General features: G+C 40.9%; 2 protein-coding genes and 1 pseudogene across 2 annotated transcripts; 2 read left to right on the top strand and 1 right to left on the bottom strand.

Moving 5' to 3' along the window:
- Positions 1 to 656: 656 nt before the first annotated feature.
- On the top strand, positions 657 to 3,332 carry LOC127753074 (spermidine hydroxycinnamoyltransferase 2-like; annotated as a pseudogene).
- A 2,318-nt stretch (positions 3,333 to 5,650) lies between these two features.
- LOC127752586 (acyl transferase 1-like) lies at positions 5,651 to 7,167 on the top strand. Its single transcript, XM_052277997.1, has 2 exons — positions 5,651 to 6,094; positions 6,238 to 7,167. Exons 1-2 carry the CDS (start codon positions 5,651 to 5,653, stop codon positions 7,165 to 7,167), a joined length of 1,374 nt encoding a protein of 457 aa, XP_052133957.1.
- Positions 7,168 to 8,587: 1,420 nt separating this feature from the next.
- On the bottom strand, positions 8,588 to 11,843 carry LOC127753099 (serine decarboxylase 2). The gene is made up of 5 exons (XM_052278564.1): positions 11,468 to 11,843; positions 10,518 to 10,749; positions 9,961 to 10,154; positions 9,707 to 9,840; positions 8,588 to 9,333 (listed from the first exon to the last, which is right to left on the bottom strand). The coding sequence occupies exons 1-5, from the start codon at positions 11,718 to 11,720 to the stop codon at positions 8,743 to 8,745; spliced, it is 1,404 nt and encodes a 467-aa protein (XP_052134524.1). The 5' UTR covers positions 11,721 to 11,843; the 3' UTR covers positions 8,588 to 8,742.
- Between the last annotated feature and the right edge of the window lie 9,104 nt (positions 11,844 to 20,947).

Below are 20,947 nucleotides of genomic sequence, written 5' to 3'. Positions count from 1 at the left end.
AATACTCAATTAATCATGCGCTAATGGCTCACCTTATTTTACGTGTCTTCTTCATCTTCTCTTTTTCTCTCCTCTCAAACTCAGCCACTTCAGCAAGTAAAGAAATGCATCGGTGTGGGATCGAGCCGGGCTTTAATTAGCCTTTGGCCATTATGGTTGGCTACCTTCTTACTCAACGTATTCATGGGTGTGTGAGTTAATAGGTGATGTGCACGTCCTTACATATCTTTCGTGTGATATGAAAAAAAATTAGATAAACAAATAGTTAATCTCTGGCAATTTTTCAAATGTTGGGAACGATCGATGCCTACATGGGCGGGTTTTCAATTTTGAAATTGGTTTTTAAGCTGGGTCCCAAATTTTGGAAATTTCAAAAAAAATTTGACTGAAATTATTTGAAATTTTGAATGAATTTAAATAAAATTTGACCAAATTCATAAAAAATTGAAAAAAAAACCCGAAAATTTCGAGCTGAGTTTTGAGCTGACTGGTGGGGGACGAAATTTCAAACCCGGCACGGGCGTACCTGAAAATTAAATAGGACGGCAGACCAAATGAATGGAATAAATAATACTCCATCTTCAGCAAAAATACTTTGTAGATCCTTCACTGGCCACTTTAATGTGTATATATATGCCACGACTCGTGTTGTGTGTATGAATGCAAACCGTTTGCTTGGACCCAGCTCTCTCGACCGGCCGCCATCGCCATGGTCACCTTCACGGCACGTCGGAGCAAGGCTGAGATGGTGATGCCGGCACGACCGACGCCACGGGAGACGAAGACCGTGTCCGACATGGACGACCACCCTGGCCATCTCGTCTACATCCCCTTGCTCGAGTTCTTCCGCTGCCGCTGCTGCCACAACAGCAGCAGCAGGGCGGTGCCTCCGGCGAGGGCCGTCAAGGCGGCCCTAGCTGAGGCTCTCGTGTGGTACTATCCGGTTGCCGGCCGGCTGCGGGAGATCGCCGGAGGTAAGCTGGTGGTGGACTGCACGGCGGAAGGGGTGGCATTCGTCGAGGCCGACGCCGACGTGCGGCTAGAGGAGCTCGGCGAGCCGTTGCTGCCGCCGTTCCCGTGCGTGGAGGAGCTGTTGTGCGATGCCGGCGACATTGGCGTTGTCGTTGGCAAGCCAATCGTCTTCCTGCAGGTATAATAATGAAAATATATTATCAGGCAGACAACCAACGGTATATATGAGCAATTCTACCATCCAACATTGTACCATATTTTGGAGTTAAATTTAAAAATATATTGTTCATTTGATTTTTTTTTTCTCACGAATATTCGGGATGCAAAATTTTTTATAGAAATATACCGTCGGTCTCGCACAACCGTTACACGAAAGTGATATGGGAATAACGTCGCAAGCAGTATCGTGCGGGGAAAACGCGAGACCGAGCGACTCGCGAATTGGAATAGCGAGACCGAGCGGATTGAAAGTGAAGTCTCGCGGTCTCGCTCGTTGCATGAGCGATTAGCGGTTTATCCTAATTATTATTTGTTAATTGTTAATTAAGTAATTAATCGCTAATCAAATCGAGCAGTTGGACATTGTCGCTGTTCGATTTTGCGAGACCGTTCGGTCTCGCTCATCCAATCCGCGAGACCGCGCGGTCTCGCGCTTTTCCTACGTGATACCGTCCGCGACGTTATTTTCATGTCACTTTCGCGTAATGGTTGAGCGAAACCGACGGTATATTTCTGTAAAAAATTTTGCATCCCGAATATTACTGAGAAAAAAATGATTAGTATATTTTTAAATTTAATTCCCATATTTTGCACAGAAAATTTTGGTATCTCGAGATACCAAATTTTACACTACAAAGTCTCTTGAGGCATCAAAATTTGTGATACCTCAGGATGGTAAAATTGCTCATAATATACCCATGCATGTGTCGCCACCTAATCAAAGCGTACACTAGGGGATCGTAGATCGGGACCGTTTTAACACAAAAGTTTCACCGACAGAGGATGACGGCAGAAAAAAAAAATCTATGCCACCATCGCTACCAACGTTTAAAGTAGTATAATTAGTGGTTTTAAATTTTACAATTAAAAATGGGAGAACCAAAATTTTAGAAATTTGAAACAAGCTAGATTGCTATAGGAATATGAACTAAATTGCTATGTACATGTAGGTGACAGAGTTCAAGTGCGGAGGATTTGTGATGGGGTTCTACATAAGCCACTGCATCGCCGACGGGTTCGGCATGATCCAATTCATCAAAGCCATCGTCGATATCGCGCGAGGCGAGCAAGCTCCAATGGTGCTCCCCGTCTGGGAGAGACACATCCTCACATCCCGATCACCACCACCTACCATTGGAGCTACCAATACCAATACCGTCAAGTTCAGCTCAGTCCTCAAGGACTCCACCTCCATTGACGATGACATCATGCTCTCCACGCCCCAAGAATCCATGGTCGGCAACTACTTCCTCTTTCGTCCCAACCACATCTCCGCCCTGCGAAGCCATGTCCACGAACACGGGGCGACGACGGCGACGAGGTTTGAGCTGATCACCGCGGTGATCTGGCGGTGCCGCACGGTGGCGCTCGGCTACAAGCCCGACCACCGCGTCCACTTGCTGTTCGCCGCCAACGCGCGCCGCCACCGCGGGGACGGCACCCTCCGCATCCCGGAGGGGTACTACGGCAACGCCCTCACCTACCACGTCGCCGCCGTCACCGCCGGCGAGCTGTGCGGCACCACGCTGGCTCACACGGTGGCGCTGATACGCGAGGCGAAGCTGGACGGCACGACGGAGGAGCGCGTCAGGTCCACCGTCGACTTCCTGGCGTCGCTGCGCCTGCGCCGCAGCGGCGGCCGGTTCCCGGCGCTGGCGTTCGACAAGGCGTACGCGGTGTCGGACTTCACGAGGCTCGGCGAGGACGGGCTGGATTTCGGGTGGGCGGAGCGCGTCGGCGGCGGCGTGGCCACGCCGTCGTTCGTGAGCTTCCACAGCAGGTGGAAGCTGGTGAGCTCTGACGGCGATGATGGTGAGGAAGAAGAAGCTGTTGCTGCGTCGATGCTGCTGCCGAAGCCGGCCATGGATAGGTTCGACAAGGAGTTGGCATTATGGTTGGATTTGGACAAGCCATCAGTTGGAGGCCTCTCCCTCTCCAGCAAATTTTGATATAAGCGCCGCAATAAAAAAAAATCCATGCACTTCACCTCGCTTGAGTTCAATCAAAAGCTTCCTTTTATATTGAAAAAAAATAAAATATACGTTTTGAGATATACCGGCACAGTTTACTGTGTGTGTAGTATATGTAAAATCATGATGATGATTAACTTTGTCAATATTACTTCCTTCATCTACTTTTGATAGTTACTCCCTCCATTTCATAATATAAGGATTTTTCTAGTTATTACTTATATTCATATAGATGTTAATAAATATAGACACACATGTATGTCTAGCTTCATTAACATCTCTATAAATATATGCAATACTAAAAAGACTTACATTATGAAACGGAGGAAGTATAATTCTAAATCTGAAAAATTTATTTTTGATAGGCATATTTCAATTCAACAACATATCATCTTAATGACTTTCTCGGATGTAATGCATGACTCTCCATTCTTCCACACAAGATTGGCTACATGGACATCGAGAAATGTAAATATTAATGAATCGCTTGTTTACAAGGAATGGCTAGTAGCATATTTAAATGAATGATAAGTAGAATTACTTATCTTTGGTCTATGTGCCAAGATGAAATGTGACTATCAAAAGTAGATGGAGAGAGTATCTTGTATCGATTGGGTTCGACCTATACATGGCTATATGGCCCGAGCCCGTGGCCTGGCCCAAGCATGGCACAGCCCGACAGCCAGGCCATGCCAGGGCTGCACCCTCGGCACGGTGGGCCGGCCCAGCATGGCACGATCGAAGAAAAATAGTATAGGGATGAAAAATAAACTTAAATAACCATATAATGCAAGGCCCAAAGAGAAGAGGTATACAAAATAGACTTACTTTTTCAGCCATATGAACACAGCCCATAGAGTTGAGGGATAAAAATAGACTTATTCCGTGGAGAAGCACGATGGGATGTCGTGCCTTCGGACCGGTCCGACACGGCCTGAGTCGTATTGGGTTGTGCCTGGGCTGTGTGTGCAGCACGTGGGCTGGCACGGCAAATGAAGATGATGATAGTTTTGTTAGTTTGGATCGTGCTTGGATATTTTACGTAAAAAAAAAAAACCCAATCCTTATCGATGTATTTGTCCGTATGCAAGTTCATCAACTGACAAACTAAAGCGTGTATGAATGCATTTTTGTCTCTATATATGAAACTAATGTAATTGTCTTGGCTGAAAATTGGTCACCAATAATCATATTATCTAGGATACTCTCTATTACAATAACCGATAATGATGTGGTTTTGTGTATAGGATTGGCCAGAGATCTGACAAGCTGCCAATGTTGCATATCCAACCAACACATTCTAACTATTTTCTCAAACTAATGTTGGAGCTGCTTTTGGGAGTGTCTAGTTTATATAGATATATATAATAGATATAGGATATATATACCTTGTATATATGACAGATATAGATATAGATATACATAGATAGAGATATAGGTATATATAGATATAGATAGAAAATATAAATGGAGATGGATATAGATATCCTATGCACACAAGTCTTCTTATGCACACACCAACTAAAAATATCATCAAAAATTCTAAAAAAAAGTTATATATGTACTGTTAGTTGTATTACATCTATGTGTAAAGTCTCATCCTCAAATTCTTTATATGTAGGGAGCAACAAAAAGAAAAAATTCTAATAAATTTATACTCTTAAAACTGTTAGAACTTTTTTCTTTTTCGTTACTAAAATATAATGAATCTGAGGTTAAGACTTTACAGATAAGTGTAAAACTATTGAAAGTACGTGTATAGTTTTTTTTTAGTTTTTTGGAGAAATTTGTTAGTTGGTGTGCACGATGTGTAAAAAAAAACTTATGTGCATAGGATATGTTTCCGATGGATATGCCACGTATGTGTGGCTCTACCAAGAATATATATAAACTTGGCGGCTGTTTTTTTGGACGCCAAAGAAATCACTTGGCCATCAAGAAAATTGCAAATTCTTGTAGCGTGGCAACCTATCTATTAATTAACTAGTGATTGTCGTTACAAATATGTCTTTTTGAAGATATTTGCTCCAGTCCAACAAAAAGTATCTTGTGGTATCGGTATCTCATGATACCAAATCGTTTCCGATCGTTGAATCTAGCTAGTCAAGATGGGCATTGTTAGATCCAATGATCAGAATCAATTTGGTACTGTGAGGTACCAGTTCGAGGTACTTTTTGCTGGACCAAAGCTAATCTCCTTTTTTGAAAGTTACCGATTAAAATCCAGAGTTTACGAGAATGAATTAATTAGTATAAGTAAAGATGAAAGAAAGCTATATATATCTGGCTGCTACTATATCTGGTATATATGAAAGAAAGTTGAACAAATAAAATAAAAGATCTATCCACACATGGCTGCACCAGATCGAAATGGATGGATATCTATAGAAATAATTCATTACATAACATAGCGATCGACCATCTATAAAACCAAGTATACCACCACATTGGCTATAAGCTATTCCATTCAAGTGCAAGGTAGTACAGCCATGGTCACCTTCAAGGCAAACCGGAGCGATCCTGAGCTAGTGCCACCGGCATTGGCAACACCTCGAGAGATGAAGGCCCTCTCTGATGTTGACACCCAACCTGCTCTGCGCTTCTACGCCACCGGAGTGGAGTTCTTCCGCCATCGCCCCATCGTCGACGTCGGCCATGATCAGCCGGAGAACCAAGCCAAGGTTGTCAAGGATGCTGTTGCAAAGGCGCTCACATACTTCTACCCGGTGGCTGGTCGAATCCGTGAGCTCCCCGGAGGGGAGTTGGTTGTGGAGTGCACTGGAGAAGGGGTAGTTTTTGTTGAGGCCGATGCTGATGTGTGGTTGGATGAGTTTGGGAATCCCATCATGCCACCGTATCCATGCGTCGACGAGTTCTTGTGTGACCCTGGTGACACTAGTGTCATCATTGGCAAGCCCCTGGTCTTCATGCAGGTTAGTAGCAAAATCTTGTCAAAGTAGAACTGAAATGTGTGGCTTAGTTAATTCTCTTACAGCAACTTGTAATTAAGATCATTGATTATGATACAATTAATGCATATATAACATTCATTCTACATATATATAAATATGTGCAGGTGACTAGGCTCAAATGTGGCGGATTTGTTATCGGCACTTACTCATGCCACAACATTGTGGATGCCTTTGGCCACACCCAATTTCTGAAAGCTATAGTCGACATAGCACGTGGTGATGATCACCCAACTATTCTTGCTGTGTGGGGAAGAGAGCTTATGGCAGCGCGTAACCCACCCAATGTTTCACTCCTGCAGCACTTGACACCAAGCAAGCTATCCCCAGATCACCCGGTAGAGCCCAATTCGGCGGCACAACATGTGTCATCGTCGACAGATCATATGGTTGGCGACTACTTCTTCTTCGGCCCAAGAGAGATTGCAGCTCTGCAACACCATACCCAACTGCAGTACTCAAGCACAGCATTTGAGGTCATCACAGCTGCAATGTGGAAGTGTCGCACAGTAGCTCTTGGGTATGTGCCGGACCAGAATAAGAAGGCATGCTTGTTGATGACCATGAACGCTCGTGGGAAGTGGAAGCGTGATCCACCTTTACCGCAAGGATTCTACGGCAATGGATTCGTCTACCTTGTTGTGGAGACGGACGCTAGTGAGCTATGCAAGCAGTCGCTTGGCCATGCGGTGAAGCTTGTCCAGAAGGCCAAGCTTGATATGACCGAAGAATTCACAAAATCAATGGTGGATTTCATTGCACTTCATGGAGGACCACCATATGTGGCAGGATGGACGTTTGTGGCATCTGATATAACACGTATAGGAGAAGATGCCTTAGACTTTGGTTGGGCTCAACGGGTTGCTGGTGGTGTGCCAATGGTCGGAGATGTCAAATGTAAGCAAGTGAGTTATCAGATGAGATGCATCAATGACAGTGGTGAGGATTGTGTTGTGGCATCCATGTTCTTACCAAAATCAGCCATGGAGATATTTGCCAAGGAGATCTTGGTGTTGTCGTCTAAGGAGATTGAATAAATAAACCTTTCTTTTGTATCCAAGAAGTAAACAAGATGTATGTGTATTGCAACTGCTTGGCATGTTTTAGTTCATTACTTTCTCCCAAAGCTAGCAATTGCTTACTAATAATAAGTCAATAAGCAAGTCGTGCTACTCTTAATATGTTTTTATCTATGATGTACATCCATTCTAGGTGATAAGATCATATCTAGTTTTTATGAATTTGAATGCATCCCACCCATATGTTCGCTGATAATATGACTCTCTCATCATCTGCTTGTTAGCTTATCATCTACAGCTAAAATTTAAATTTTGAGACTTAATTTTAGAGTTGATTTTGGGGATTGTTTCCATTTTTGAGTATTGCCTCTTAAACCGCAAACAACCTATATATAAAAGATTCACCATAGATGCATCGTTCATTTTCTCCACGGGTTAACATAGCTCAAATTAATGATCGAGCTATTGGCATTAAAATCTTTATGCCCAGCTCAATATATCATGCACTACCCATCAACAATTAGACTCAAGGAAGAGTCAAGGATGCTTTATTTTATTAAATATGTTTAGATGTTTTAATTAGTAGTAGTGGCATAAACCAAATATTACTTTGACCTTTATATTAAAAGCAAAGGGGGTTTCTTTTCCTACCGGAACATCTTCCTCTCTCTCTCCACCTCTATATATCTATCTATATCTCTATGTATTTCTCTATCTATCTAAGCTATATCCATCTCTATCTCTCCACTACAGGTGATGGAACTAGTAGGTACATACCTCATTGACATCAGGCCTAGATCCGATTGGCAAACTTAATTATAAGAAACCACTGCCACCTCCTCTAGTTGTTTCCATGGCAGAGGTGGTTGTAGGAGTGGAGCTACAGTACAAGGTCAGTGTCAAGTGCCCCCACAATGACTTAGGCAAAATCTATGACCAATTAAACAACATACCTACACATAGAAAATAGCACCCTGGTTTAAGCATGGCTATCACATTATGACATCAGTAAGTACGTTATGATATTGACATATCTGCAGTTTTCTAGATCCACCACTGGTGGCTAGGTGAAAGGAGTTGTGATCACATTGATAGTGATAGGGTGGAGCCCTAGCACCAAAGTGCTCCGATCGGAGGTAGGACCATGATCCGATGCCCCTAGCTGTGCTATTCCTATCTCCTCAGTTTATAATATAAAGCTGAGTTATGCACCTATAATGAGTGATATCGTTACAATAATGTAATGAAGAAACAAGAATATGCACAGGAGTGTATTTCTTTTTTTTATTTATAGATGACAATATTCAAACATGTATTGTTGGATAGAAGTTTGTAAAGCTTAAAGAAACTCATTTAATATATATAATCCTCTTTATTAAATATCCTGCAGTGTGATGTGTTGTGTTGGTGATAAATAAGAAAGATATTTCCTAAGAATGATTTTTTTTTTCTTAATGCTTTGAGGAAAGGAATAACAAGTTATTTCCATAAAAAAAGAAGAACAAGCTACATTTGTAATGTTTATCATAAGGTTACACTTGTAAAAAAAACAACCAAGTTACAAAGAATATGTAACTTGCAACACTTCTACAGTCACACTTTAGGAATTCTTAACTTTTTTGCGTGAAGGTTGCAATAACAATTTTCCTTGCCAATGTCAACCGCAAGGCATGGAATATCGAATCCCTTGTCCTGATACCAATCTTTTCTCTTCTCAGCAAGCTCTTCAACAAAAACTGTGAGCTTTTCAAAAGTGACATTTGGCATCACAACAATATGTGCTAAATTTCCCTCACAAGCAAGTTGCCACCTACACACAATTCTTTCATCCTTTGGCCTTTCAAACACCACTATGTTGCTTAATGTATTGCAAGATGCGCTTATACCAACTTGTTTCAATAATACCTCGAGGTATCGTGCATTTCCCATACATATGTGTACTTCTTTCAGAAGTCCTTTGTACCCTTTTTTGCTTAATGTATACCAGAGGAAGATTGGAGCATGACCATTTCGGCTTCCAGTGATAGTGGAATCCCTAGAAGCTATGTACTCAATATCTGTTGACAGGACTTCGGCATGTTCCAACCTGGTGATGACTACACCACATGGCATTGGACAACCCAAGAATTTGTGCCCTGACACGCTGATAGAGCCAATTGGTTTTTTGAATGACACCTTTGGGGCCTAAGCGAAATGAACCATTAGTTTAGTTTATTTAATAAAAAAACGAAACATATTATCACATAATGATAGTTCTTCAACTAAATCTCAATCAAAAGATATCTTCACATAAATATTTTTGCGACATGGGCATAATTAGTACTCAAATACAAAATATATACAACGTATTGTAATACTTTATTGCCCTTGTGTAATAGTGGTTGTTTTGTGCTGTATATATAGTAAGGGTCTGTTTTGAGATGGTATAGTGAGTTTTATTGGAAAAATCATGGTTGTTGATAGTATTTTGTCAATCAAATAAAAACATAATTATTTGAGTGCAGTTCACTATACTGTTAATCATCTAAGCACACACAAAAAGAAAAATGGAACCTACTTGTTTCATAAAGGGCGTCATCATTCCAGAGAGAGCGCTGTCACAATGAATGTAGTAACGATTTTGAAATCCACATTTTTCAAGTGTACTTATTATCTGGTCGATATCATCTACAGCTCCTTTAAAGGTAGTACCTATAGATCACCCAAAAAATCAGGGCATAATCAGTCAATATTAGTGTTACTAGAACATGGAAAGATTGGTAAAAACAAATAAAATTAGACAAGTGAATATCACTGGATTTGAAATCTAACCAATATTGGCATTTATAATTGCTGGGCTGTTGGTGTTATGTTGTAGCTTAGATTTTAAGTCTGCATAATTCATCTCTCCAGAAACTGTAGTGGCAATCCTGATGCACTTAACTCTATACATTTTAGCTGCCTTGAAGACAGAGTAATGTGAATCATTTGAAGCATACAAGATCCCATCGGGAAAAAGCTCTCTCCTGTAGTACAATGCAACCGTTAGTTTGCAAACAAGCCAACACAAAAGAAGTAAAGATAGACTAAATTAATGAAAGTTTTAGTAATTGGCCACTAATTTAATTGATTCTGCTGGAGCATCTGGGATTAAATCTGTTCTGTAGTGATAAAGTAATAAGGATTCAACTTGTTTTATTTTTTTTGAAACGAAAAATCAGGTAGCACACCAATCAGTCCATGTAAAATGGGGGTTCACATATATATATATACGATAGATGTAATTTTTTGAAAAACATATATTAGATTATTTATACCTTCAAGTGGTAAGAAATGTAATGAAATTTGAGAGAAAGCTTGCCCACAATATATATTGAAGAAGTACTAACCCAACCAATAGCCCATATAAGTTCCCTTCCGTTCCACCACTAGTGATGTATCCCCAGAATTGGTCTCTTTGTACATCCCAAAAATTAGCAAACCAATTCAATACTGCAACTTCAAATTGTCTTGAGTGAACACTGTTGTTGACCTTAGCAAATGGATCACCAGCATTATTGAGGGAAAAGTTCAGAAAAGGTGCGAGGGGGCTAAAGTCGTAGTCAAAGTTGAGTGGATAACCTAAAAATACAAGTGAATTAATCAATACATATTTACTGAAACAAAGAATAGCACAACAAAAACTTTATTACCTAGTTTAATGAATATATAATATTTCATTTTAAATCATCTGCTATATAACAAAATTGATTGGATGTGGCTTAAAGATCTCAAAAGAGGAGAAACTAGAACAAACTTCCACAACTCTCTTTTTTATAACACTAATCAATTATGTAAACACTAGTTACCTAAAGATATAACTAGAAAAATAAATCAACAGAATAGCCAGTATATTTTTTTTAGATAATAGAAATAGTTCGCATCTCCGGCCTCTATCAATAAGCACACAACCAAACCACTTTATCCATCTTAATGCAAATATTAATAAAATGTAATATGTATATATATGGAACATATATCCAAACTCAAGGCCTAAGAAATAGTTGCAATTGACCATGCATATATATAACTGCTTAAGTCCTTCAGTTATATTAATTATTATAATCCAACTCCAATTTGACTTGCTAAAAAGATTAATCAGTATATATGTAGGCCAATCTGCCATGTTCCTATTAATAACCCAATGCATATTGGCCTACACATGTACTATTTATTATGGCATATATGCAGAGAAAAGATTCTGTATGATGCTGAATCTATAAGCTATACATTTATATGTATTATTGATCGATATATATAATATGTGAATTAATAGCTGTGGATAATTAAATTACCATACCGAGATGGTAGGCAGACCTATGTTGGAGGTGCTGCACATAGCCAGCCATTAACCTAGATATCCCTGCCTTCTTCTCTGCAGCCTCCATCTCATCTGCAGGAGGCTCTTCAATCTCCAAACCTTCCAATATCACTTGGCTTACAAGCTGCTTGTCTCCCAGCATGTCACCACTGCACTGCAGCCCGGCTGCTGCAACAACATCTACCTGATGATGATCATTGCAAGAGACTTCTTCTGAATTCAACAGTACCATCTTAGCTTGTTGCTATACTTGTATCACACTCTGCAGAAACAACAAGTACTGAGATCAGGCCCGTTTAGTTAGCTAGGCTCTCCCTATAGCCAATCAAGTTATATAAGCAGGATTAGCCAATGAACACAAGGGGATGGAGTGATCTGGAGGAGCAGTGCTGGCTATTTGTAGTTCACATGTACATCTGTCCCAAATTAAATGAAGATATGCAGATGACCTGTGATCCATGATGGCCTTATCTAAAATGTACCTAATCCACACTTAGTTTTAAATATGTAGGAATTAGATAGAAAAAGGAATATTGAATACTGTAGATCTTGACCTCATGTATATGCATACATGATGTCTGAACATTCTTCCTAGCTTGACCCTTCATGACCAGTTAAGAAAAAAGGTACAAGTATACAATCTTTCTTCCTTGTCAAAAGCTAGTAGTACCTTTTTATTTAATTAATTAGTTCCTAGATGCAACAAAGGACGAAAATCTGGTAGCTAGTGGTGTGTCATTATATTTGAGAGGTCATCCAACAACTTCATTCCTGACATGCATGCATTCATGCTTGGATCGAGAATGAAGTTGGTATATATTGGCATCAATCTAAGCAACTTGTCTATATTCTGTTTGAGATATCAACCGGCAACTTTCCTGTTCAGTCGGAGAATACAACTGATGCTGCAGGCAAATTGATCTAACTTAAATTCTTTCCCAACAAACCATGTACTTAATTAAGTTTCGTTATCCTTTTGACGTATTGGAGTAGCTAGATCCATACTATCACACACAAAGATTAGTTGCAACAAACCATGCATATATAATTATCAATTAGGAGTGCAATCCCTAGCTAGCTATATATATACTCCCTCCGTCCCACAATATAAGGGATTTTGAGTTTTCGCTTACAATGTTTGACCACTCGTCTTATTCAAATTTTTTTTACAGATATAAAAAACAAAAAGTTATGCTTAAAGTACGGTAGATAATAAAGTAAGTCACAAATAAAATAAATAATAATTTCAAAAAAATTTAAATAAGACGAGTGTCAAACATTACAAGCAAAAACTCAAAATCCCTTATATTATGGGACGGAGGGAGTATATGTGTGTTGTTTAGTTTTGTGTGAACTAGGATGAGCGGTTGCAGACATGATCATTACGTAAGTTAAAACATATTTACCACTTTCCCTCGTCGATGAGTTGTAGGCTTTGTAGCCACGAGTTTTGAATAATTAAATTAACCCGTCTCGTTTTTATCTGAAGTTGGTAGCTAGGTATAAATGATTGGTATAAAAATTCAGTTGTACCCAATTAATAGTAATGTCACTGCACACTTGTCCATCATTGATCGACTGCATATCATAACATTATTCATTAACACTTGTTAATTACTAACTTGTTAATTACTAGTACTCCCTCATTCTCTAAATGTTCGACGACGTTAACTTTTTTAAACATATTTGACCGTTCGTCTTATTCAAAAACTTTTGTGAAATATATAAAGCTATATGTATATATAAAAGTATATTTAACAATGAATCAAATGGTAGGAAAAGAATTAATAATTGCTTAAATTTTTTGAATTAGACGAACGGTCAAACATATTTAAAAAAGTCAACAGCGTCAAACATTTAGGGAAGGAGAGAGTAACATTTAACGATCGATTTTGCTATTCATCTCCCATATGATTTTTTCTATGGCATTTCACACTTTTTTTTCGATTTTGCTATTCATCTCCCATGTGATTTTTTCTATGGCATTTCATCGATTTTTAACGATTGTTAGGTATGGGTAAAAACAATCGCAGCTTGGGGAGATCGAGCTAGCTGGGCCGAGCCAAATATATGGAAATCATGGAAATGGGTTAGTTGGGCCGAGAAATGGGGTTTGGACCCAGAATGAATTGGTGGAATTCCCAAATTTTAGAAAATATGTTCACCTGCCATCCTTCAACTTTACACCGAGTTTGTTTGACATCCCTTGTCTTCAATACTAGAAATCTTCACCTCTAAACTATACAAAACTGTGCAATTTAGGTCCCATAGCAGTATAGATGCCTGGTTTCGCTGATATGGCATCTTAGTCAGCAAAATAAAAATAAAAATAATATGTGGGCCTCACATTTAAGTGAAGTGAGAAGAAAAAAATATGGGGCCCACATCTCTTCTTTCTCTTTTCTTTCTTCTTCTCTTCTCATCAAGGAGGCTGCCAGCGGCAGACGGGGGCAAGGCGGCCGGTGAACCCAGCCGAGCTCTGCCGCCGCTACCGCACCGACGCACACACGCCACTGCAGTCACCTATCTTCTCCCTTTCCCACCGCCCCACCCGGCGTCCACCACGGTTTTGCACTCTTGGGTTGTGGTGGCAGCGGCCGGCGATGGGAAAGGCGGCCGGCCTCGCTGGCGGGAGAGGGGAAGAGGAGGGCCGAGAGAGGGGCGGAGCGGCCAGCGGTGGAGGACCGAAGCCGGCGCGAGCTCGCGTCGAGAGGAGTCCAAGACAGAGACGGCGGCTGGTGGCAGAGCCATGAGTCGGCAGCGGAGGCAGATTGGCTGCTAGGTGACGGGGTCGGAGGAGGGCGGTGCCGGCGGCAAGGTGGTCAATGAGGTGGTAAAGGTCCCTGGGCGGTCCGGGCGAGGCAGATTCAGGGTGGCGCGTGGGGGGCGACGTCGACGACGAAGCCGGAGCATGCCGCCCTCCTCTCCCCCCCCCCCTCTCCGACCGGCCTCCCCCTCCATAAGATAATAGGGGGGAGAGGGGTGCTAGTAGGATAGTGGGGAGAGGATGCAGGCTCCCGCTAGTAGGACGCCCCCCTATCCCCCCCTCTCCAACCGGCCTCCCCCTCTATAAGATAATAGGGCTAACAGGTGGGTCCCACATTTTTCCCTCTCACTTCACTTACATGTGGGGCCCACATATTATTTTTATTTTTATTTTGCTGATTAGGATGCCACATTAGCGAAACCAGGCATCTATACTGCTATAGGACCTAAATTGCACGGTTTTGTATAAGTTGAGGGACGGTTGGTGAACTTATTCCAATTTTAGATGGCTTTGACAAACTCGAATTGTAGAGAAAATTAAAAGGTATATTACCTCCCAAATATATAGCCTAACTTTGATTTTACTCCCTCAACTGACCACATACACCTCCTTGAGTGGCAAAACCAGTTCATTTTAGGTAGTTGACTGGTTTGTTCAGTAGTTTTGTCTGATGTTGCACACTGACTTGGTCTATCCATGCTAACGTGACAATTTTATCAGAAAAAAAATAAAAAATATATATGAAGTGTCAGTGAGGGTACATCTTACTTTCAAACAACCTCCTCCCCCTCCTCTTTCAATCTCATCCTTTGTGTGGTCCATAGTTGACGACAACGGTGATGGCCTCCACACCACATCTGGACCGTGGAGGTGGTGCGTAGCCAACACGGCACACAACTATTTCTTTGTTCAACAATAGGGCGGCAGGCATGTGGCGCCTCCTCCTTCGCGGTCTCTTCCTTGAGCACCTAGTGGCAAGAGGATAGAGGGTGTTCCATCGTTAGTGTTAGGGCTAGTTGGGGCGTGGCAGTGGCGATGACAACGAAAGGATCTCAATGAAGACAGCAAGCGGTAGGAGCTCGGTGTAGAGGGAGCCATGGAGACCATCGGAGTCCACGGGGCGGTGGCACATTAGGACAAATCCATGGCAACGATGGCTTGGAAAGGAATAGGAGAAACAGGGAGATTGAGCTGCGGCCTCAACTTCCAAGTCTCATTGCTACCCTTCGACTGTCACTGGAGTCAGATTTTTGGAGGCACTCAAGGAGAGGGTGGTGGAGCTCGAGCTCGATCTCTCCAGCACTGAGCTCACGAAGCAGAAGTAGGCATGTGGCGATCGTAAGGAGAAGAAGGCACGTGGCGGCGGCTGCTGCATGAGCAGGGCCACCAGTGAGCTCAAGGTGGTTAGTGAGCATGATCGGTGAGAACGGCTAACTCACTGAAAGAGAAAGGCGGGAGAGGACAAAGGAGAGAAAGAATAGGGGTGTTGACGATCGTTAAGTACAAATTTTTACTGTCAATTACCTCAATAAATAAGGCGAGAATTAGCATTTCTTACACGTATATTAGTTATAAATAATGTACTTCTAGCTGTCTTGGAGAATTACTATGGATTCAGGAATTATACAATAAAGGGAAGGAGAAATGAGCTGGCATAAAGAAACATACCTCAAATCACGCTAGAGCACATGGAATGGAGAGCCCACATGTCAGCTCAAACCGACATAATTTGAGCTAACCGACTTAACAGCCCACCAGTCAGTCTTTCAGCTGAAGCACCAACTGAGAGGTGAGGCCCAAGGATCGACCGAACTAAGGGTTCGGCCAAACTGCCATAGCCTCCTCTCATCCTGGCCTTCCACGTGGAGCAAGATTAGGAGCTCCCAATGATGGTTATACGTGTATTTTATGATGTTTCACTATGTTATTAGGAATGTTGCACGATGTGTTCTTTGGATGTTTTTCAGGGGGTATTTTGTGATGTTTAACTAGGCCATTTAAAATGTTACACATGGTGTTCTTTGGATGTTTCAATAGGTATTTATGATGTTTCAACAGTTACTCAATGTTTCATATATAATATAAGAATATTTCAATTAGATGTATAATCATATACTCCATCCGTTTCAAAATGTTTGACACCGTTGACTTTTTAGTACGTCTTTTACCATTTGTCTTATTCAAAAAATTTAAGTAATTATTTATTTTTTTTCATATCATTTGATTCATTGTTAAATATACTTTCATGTACACATATAGTTTTACATATTTCACAAATTTTTTTGAATAAGACGAACGGTCAAACATGTGCTAAAAAGTCAACGGTGTCAAACATTTTGAAACGGAGGGAGTACTTTTTATTCATCCAAAATATAATCATGTGAGATCTCCCTAAAGATTTAATTGATACAAATTCAACAGTTCAATCAACTCGTAAATTGGATAAGTAATTTGTGAGAAAAGTGATTTACAATTTGCTAATTAAGGGTATAGGAGAAGAGAGGGTGAGAAGAGCTTGCATGCAGATGAAACATGAACAGCATGCATGAGGAGGCACCCCGGAGATTAAAAGCAATATGCATGCTCGGGAAGGGTATCCTATTTTTCTCTAAAATTCGTGCACCCAATTTGTAGTCGGGTAAAGATAATATGGTAATGGTTCCTTGTTAACAGGGAATAGATGTGTTTATCCTTAAACAGATATCACATAAAGAGCCTAATTATCATCGGAATTATATAATATTTGAATATTAGCCACCTCTACGACTACGAGACATATTTGAAGATATTCCAGGGCAAGACGTTCTTAAAATGTTTTTTTACAGAGAACATAATGGATTATTTAGTCTTCTTATTAATACTACCACATAACATTGTTGATGTTTCGATTATCAAAAACGAGCTTAGTGAATTTGACATTATATAAAAGAAAAGGAAATAAATAGACATGTTTGGGTGCCAGTTAGCTGGCATGGGAGCAAAGCTTAAATTATCTCTAGTTATTTATAAGTCTCCCACTAAATCTTGTATATTGGATGCATATAATTTATAGGGTATGTATTGGCTGTGGTTTTTAGGACTCGTTGCAAAAGTGAGTGTTAGGCTTGTCTCCTAAATTCTTATAAGAATTATTTAAATTTGGTATAATAATTATTTAAATTTGAGTGAAACTTAATATGAAATATATTAAGGTTTTGTTCTTTGCTCAGGGTTCCAACGCCTCTCTCTCGTCTTCCACGCGCACGCTTTCCAAATTGTTAAACGGTATATTTTTTGTAAAAATTTTCTATATGAAAGTTGCTTAAAAAATTAAATTAATCCATTTTTGAAAAAAAATAGCTAATACTTAATTAATCACGTACTAATGGTCCGCTCCATTTTCCGTGCGTACTGTTCCGATTGGGAACCAGATATGCTGAACACAGCCGCAAACAAGTTAAGCCTTACTCTTGGTGGTTTCCTAGCTCCGCCCCTGCATGTCTTCATACAGAAATATAGAAATGATGGTTATACAGCTCTTCACTCATAGATAAAGATTTAGAACAATAAGATTTGCTTTCAATAATGTCTCGTTTCTTTGATGCAGATGAATGTGCTGCGAACTCTGTAATAGTTTGGCTCTAATTTCTGATGGAGCAGAGGCTAGGATCGTTTTCCCATTATCTTAGAAAAAAGGAAGAAGAAAATTAGCTGGACTGCTCCTGTGAAGGCCTTGGCCTGGTGTGTGGGCTGAGAAGACAGGAAGGTCAGACTTTGGGCCATGGAGTCAACTCACCACAGGCTTTGAAATGCATCTTGTTCTCCTATCTTCACACGAGTTGCATAGTATAGATGGCTTCAATGGTTGGAAAGGGGAAATGGCCAGCTCATCCAATGATTGAGAAAGGAAGATGACATGCCTTCACCAAGAAATAGGTAATTAAAATTAATTACAGTTAATACGCACAATTTTCTCCTTTCTTTTTTTATTTGGGATGTTTTTAGAATGTGATAATTACTTTTATAACGCTGCATTAATATAGAGTGGCTATACAATGGAAATTTGCTTCTTTTTTTTTCGGGGAAAGGGTGATATATTACTCAATCACACCAAGAGTGTATGGGATAAAGTTACGGTTATCACCGGTCAAAAGGCGGTTAAAGACTCTCACCTACCTTTGTTGGCTAAAATATGACAATCTCTACTTTGGATACGATTAATTTTATCTATTACTATCTCCCTACTTTCGTCATAAGATCTCTTACTTCTCTGATTAAAAAGGCGAGTTCAGACATTATCTTCCCTTCGGAACGGATCAGTTGCACCAGCTCTAAAAAAATCTGTTTCCACAATGATTGGCAAAAGTGTCCATTGCAACGCCATGACAATGCCTTCCCTGCAAGCAACAATTTCAGTTTCCAGGCCACTTGCATTTCTGCACATAAAACCACAAGCATCGAAAATTATATTCCCAGAGCTATTTCTGAGAACTGCACCAATGACAACTGTACCATCCCGTGGTTCATATGAGCCATTGATGTTTAACTTCATCCAGCCTACCTTTGGTCTTTCCCATATGCAGGTTTTAGGAATGTTGTGGGATTCTTGGTATGAACCTTGGAGCCCCATATGGAACCACATGTTTTCCTTTGCTCAAGTTAGCAGTTGGGTGTTGCTGGACTTCTAACATGATGAGATGTAACTAGAAATGAAGCGTTGGGATGCATCTGCTGGTGCCGCCGGTTTCCCGTGCATAATCTCATTTCAAACATACTAGATATGCCGCCACATCATCATCAACAAAACCGCATGATCTTTCATTGATAGGATCTCCTTGGCACCCTCATCACCCCCATCTCCGATAGCTCGTGTCTTGGGAATCGCAACCATCTCCCATAGCCTCTCAACCATGCGGTTTCACTCACCCCACCATTAGTTCCAAGCATCTTTACGCTATCCGATGGCCACCCATTGTCGACCTACTCCCGGCCAACCCTTTAAGAGCTCGGGAAAAACCTCCTCCTGAACTCCCATTCCAATCCTAATCTGGCACCTCTATAATCCTCTCACCACCACGTCGGTTCTAATTGTTATTGGGTGAAAATATGAATGAGCAACTTTGCCATACATAGTCATGAAGAAGAGGAGATAAAATAGAAGTGGTAGTCCAAAGTGTAGGATCGAATGCAAGAACCAAGCCAACCAAGGAGATGAATGGTTGGAATACCAAAACCCAAAACTTTTAACGAAAATAAAAGATTACCCTCAAACTTGATAAACTTGCACTGGTCGCATCACCAGATTGCCACCGATCTGACCGCGGTACGTACACCCGTCGGTCTAACTTCCACCTTGCTGCTGGATGGTCTGCCTCCTTGCCAGAGATGTGACCGACGCCACGCCGCTGATTAGACCACCCAATGAACTCTAGTCAAACTGTCGGGATCTAGAAAAATACGTATCGACAAAACTCTCAAAAGTAGATCAATTTCATTGCATCAATGTGTTTACAAAGTGTATCTAAAGCACTCCTCTCTCAACTCACAAACTATGATTAAAACCTCGAAGCAAACCCTAACTTTTCTCTCCAAAAAGCTAATATATTCCAGCCTCAATCCCTCATCTATTTATACCCACAACGTGACTGCCCCTAGCCACGAATCTAGCTAGAACTAGTACTGCTAATCACATAGAAAACATACCAAACCGAGAAAACAACATCCCCATACAACTCCACGCTTCAATCTTTCCAAACTTGGACTCCAATCCAAATTTGACTAATCTTTCTATACGCACACAACGCCACGTGTATGCCATATGGAAACATTCACCTCCACGTGCATTGTCCTGAGTATCCCGCGTGATATCCTTGACCGTCTGGGCCTCAACTTCTCCCATGCATAGTTTTTATCCATCACCGGCTATATTCACATGACCTGAAGCAACACCTGCACATGAACAAAAAAGAAACTCCATATCCGAGAACAAGTTCGCACCAACTTAACTAGCACCCAAATAGTATCACATACGAATAGAAAACCATCTAGAAGTCATAAACAATTAAACATGAAGCAATCTAAAAATCCCACGAAAACAACAAGAAACCGACTCCCTCCCGGAGTCTACCGGTCTGACCGTCGGGTAACCCAGTTAGACCACACCAACACAGTCGGTCTGACCAGCGGCGGCATCTATCAGGTCTGACTGGCTTCACATTGTCGACTACCGTCTGAAAACACATTATTGTATTTCTTTTCCCACAAATACTTACCTTTAACAATTTGTTCATCACATGATTTCACACATATGTAGAAGATGGCCTTGTTCGAGAAGCTCTTGGCAGCTACAGCTTCTCATAAAATCTCTCACTTTCCAAACAACCTAGGTTCTCACAGAGATTATGAGAATCTATAATGCAGAAAATCAACTAGATGCTATGAATCTAGTTTATTTAGATTCTCACCAGTTGGCTACTCGCTATTTGCTTATTAGAATCTAAAGCTTGCCCCAAAAGGCAGACAACTCCGTCGCTGTTACTTCCTCTATGCCAAAACATAAGCATTTTGTAGGTTGGCACGGGTATTAAGAAAGTAGGTGAGAATGATTGGGAGAAATGTATGATTGGTTGAGAAGAGAAAGTAGACGAATGAGAATTATTATGATTGGCTGATAGGAGGTAGGTGGAGAAATAGCTTTATATTGGGACAAGGTA

Source organism: Oryza glaberrima, chromosome 10 (assembly GCF_000147395.1).
Source record: "Oryza glaberrima chromosome 10, OglaRS2, whole genome shotgun sequence".
Taxonomy (NCBI): Eukaryota; Viridiplantae; Streptophyta; class Magnoliopsida; order Poales; family Poaceae; genus Oryza; species Oryza glaberrima.
The sequence above is the reverse complement of the archived record's forward strand: the minus strand, read 5'-3'. Positions and strand labels throughout refer to the sequence as shown.